Here is a 3,389-nt window from a genome sequence, read left to right as displayed (position 1 = left end):
GATTACTCGGGTTATTTGAGTATCTTTTTTGGATTATGCTTGGGCTGGAAACTGTGTCGGAGAGGTTAAATGTAATCAAACTTATGTCATTTGAAAGTTGTTTGTTATGTGAATGAAAATTTTGGTTGAGTTGTAATCTGCCCACTTATTTGCGGCTTGTAATGTGTTGGTTTGGTCCGCTAAATGCAACATGTCAGTTGAAACATGATTGTCGGTGCTGCTTCCCTCTGGCTCCTTCCCTTCTGCAATTTTGTTTCCTGTGCCTCTTCTCTCTATTTCTTGTAGCTTATTGAAAATGGAAATGGTCTTCTAGCTCTAGATTTGGTGAGAGACAGAGAGAGAAATAAGAGAGAGAGAGGGAGAGAGGTGTTTAAGGCTTTAAGCTATGAGTCGGTTCGGGAAGATCAGGAAATGTCTTTTGATTTGGCATTTTGATTTTGGATTTGGGGCATCGTCCTCTTTTGAAAGGGGCTGATTTCTTTGCTCCTATATTTTTTACTGTGATCCCCTTTTCGTTTTTTATTCTAAAATCCTACTTTTTATATTTTATATATTAAAATGCAGATTTTGTTTTTTACTTTGCCATTGCATTTTGTGCCACATGCTAATTCAGTGGACAATTACAAAAAGATTTAACACCATTACGCTCACGTAAGCGCTCCATTAACGATCATTCACAAATGGACCAAAATTTCCTAATGGACAAAATATATACAACTAATTCGGCACTTTTCAAACTTATAGGATCAAAAGTGCCTGAACATCAAATATCTAGGACCCAAAATGTCTTTTTCCCATTTAGAAATGAACATGACACCAAAAGATTCAAACACAAGAAAGGGGTAGAGAATACTTCTTATGCTTCACTAAAATAGTGAATTCATCACATATTATAGCATACAAAAAGCCCGAAGACATGGAGGAGACTAGTTCATTTATTTAGGAAGCAGCAGCAAAATACAGAGAGGAGAATTAGCACGAGATTGGAATATCTGATGATATACAAGACAAGCTCATCTCTGGAAGCATCTCAAGGCAGATAGGACTAAGATAGCGCCAATACGAGTCTCGATTACTCTGCGGTTGCCGAGTATCAATGGCGTATGCATGCATATATATTCTACTTTACTTTCACTCCTGCAAAAGAAAAAAAAAATCAATGCTGATGGACATTTAAAGATAGATCATGAATACTGGGAATAAATTGCAAGAAACTTGTGATGTGAACAAAAAACTAATTGCTAAATTTTCTTCACTGCATTAGTTCATTTTCCGAATTTCACTACATACATATGTGTTAGTTTTCTTGATATCGTGGAATCCCTGCCATGAAACAGATCTGAGGCCGACTGAAAAATGTGCCATGAATATATACATGTGTGTGTGCGTGTGTGTAAATAATAAGTGCAACTGAGAGCAACTTCCTATGATTTTTCATGCTCAAACAAAAAGGCAGTGTTCTTACATTGCTGGTGCTCCCAGAAGCAGATCCTGAAGGTGAATTTGGAATGTACCTTGCCCACTAATAACAAATATTTGAATAGAATAATTAGAATATTTTCATGGGATCAATATATATGTGTGTGTGTGTGTGTGTGTGTGTGTGTATGTATAGGGCTTGAGAACTTACGTTTTTGGCCGCTGTGCTGAAAGCCTCTCTGTGCGGGATCTCAGGATTTGCCGCTTTGATGCGCTGGATCTCCTCTCTTTCAGGCATTCAATGTTAACACGTTTACATTAGAAAATACAGCTTTAAAAATCGAGTGAAGAAAATTTGAGCTTATTTTCCAAATAAGGTCGTAAATATGCAACGGTGATCATGGATCATGCGATATTGGCTTTGTTAAGAATTTACAGCTCTCTCATAATATGTTGAACATGTTTTAATTAATCACTAAATAGCGGGTTATAGCTGAGAAAATTTTAAGAAACGCATGTAGTGAGCGGAAAAATACTAATCCTTACTTCATGAACCGGTTGTAAGCAGAAGGAAGTCTGTGTTTCTTCTCTGGTGCTGCAGACACCAAATAGAAAAAACGCAGAAGACATTAAATCGAATAAAAGAAAGAGATCTGTGCAACAAAAAAAAAATTAAGAAAAGGGTTTGAATTGAATTATCCGATCTAATAATTTCTATAACTGCCAGAAAATATACATATGGGTGATCTTATATTTATGTAAGTGAGGACACATATTCAATTTCATGATTTGGCTTACGTTTCGCAACAAATGGTGCTGCCTTGGGTGACTGCGGCTCACTTGAAGTGGACGAGGATGAGGAGGATGATTGTCCCTTCCTGACCTCAGTGCCATAACCCTAATCCACAGAAAATATGAAAATATAGATTTCTCTTCTTTTTCCTATATAAGTTCATGTTTAAGACTGATGTATATAATATCATGATGCAATAGTTATAGCATAGTTTTACGAACAAACCGGGAGGCTTAGGTGGTGGTCGAGACACTGGCCTTGGATCGGAGGCCGGGTGCTGAGGAACGAGAGATTGCTGCAGTGTCCGCACTTGACTGTCACCGTTTCCAGGGTCCTCTTGCATGGAATTCCCACCTGCAAAAAAAATTTCACCAAATATCCCACGTGTATATGTATATAATATTTGACAAAGAATGGCTTTGTTGATTGGCATCATCCCATGCGTAGGTCTAACTTAATATACAAACTGGCAGGTTCTAATTGAAGTTTAGCCAAAGATTTCATTAATTATAATTGTCTAAAGGGGGAAAAAATATAGAGTGTAGCATTACAGTGTTTGTTGTTGATAACGCCAGTGTGGCGGCGTTGAGATATCATTAATTGAATGTTACGAGTTAGTATATATCGATAGTACTGTTAGTTAACTCCAATGCGCCATGGATCGATGATGCATGGAAATTTTTAGACATGGCAATCACGAGACTTGGTTGACCTACCTTTGGCCAGAACATATGTGTAATTAAATTATACTCTGACCAAAATAGCTAAAAGGGCGGCTAGAAGAGGATTACCGCGAGAACAGTGTTGCAGAAGTTGCAGCGGACGTAGCAAAGATGGTCAGAAGATGGCGGAACAGAGTCGAGAGGGCCTTTATCCTCCATATTGCAAGCTCAAGTAAATAACAAGGAGAGAGGGATGATGAGGATAGGAGGAGGAGAGAGCTGAATTTGGTGGGGGTGTTTTTTTGAAGAAAGCTAGAGATCGAGCTGGTTAGATTTTTAATGGAGATGAGATCAGTTTATGAAGGAGAGCTAGCCAGCTAGGGCTTAGTTTGCTTGAGGAAAAGAAAAGAAAGGGAGAGTTGTAGCTTAAAAGAAGAGAAGATCTAGCTAGGGTTTCCCTGTGATTTAGTCACTCCTAGTACCTGCAAAAAGCAACCTGGCAGGTGAAACATAAT

General features: G+C 38.2%; 1 protein-coding gene across 1 annotated transcript; it reads right to left on the bottom strand.

Annotated features, from left to right (window-relative positions):
• Positions 1 to 770: 770 nt before the first annotated feature.
• LOC116199222 (protein CRABS CLAW) lies at positions 771 to 3,389 on the bottom strand. Its single transcript, XM_031529506.1, has 7 exons — positions 3,004 to 3,389; positions 2,438 to 2,566; positions 2,218 to 2,317; positions 1,966 to 2,014; positions 1,631 to 1,706; positions 1,466 to 1,522; positions 771 to 1,137 (listed from the first exon to the last, which is right to left on the bottom strand). Exons 1-7 carry the CDS (start codon positions 3,091 to 3,093, stop codon positions 1,132 to 1,134), a joined length of 507 nt encoding a protein of 168 aa, XP_031385366.1. The 5' UTR covers positions 3,094 to 3,389; the 3' UTR covers positions 771 to 1,131.

This window comes from Punica granatum, chromosome 3 (genome assembly GCF_007655135.1).
Source record: "Punica granatum isolate Tunisia-2019 chromosome 3, ASM765513v2, whole genome shotgun sequence".
Taxonomy (NCBI): Eukaryota; Viridiplantae; Streptophyta; class Magnoliopsida; order Myrtales; family Lythraceae; genus Punica; species Punica granatum.
This window is presented reverse-complemented; position numbering and strand designations above follow the sequence as displayed.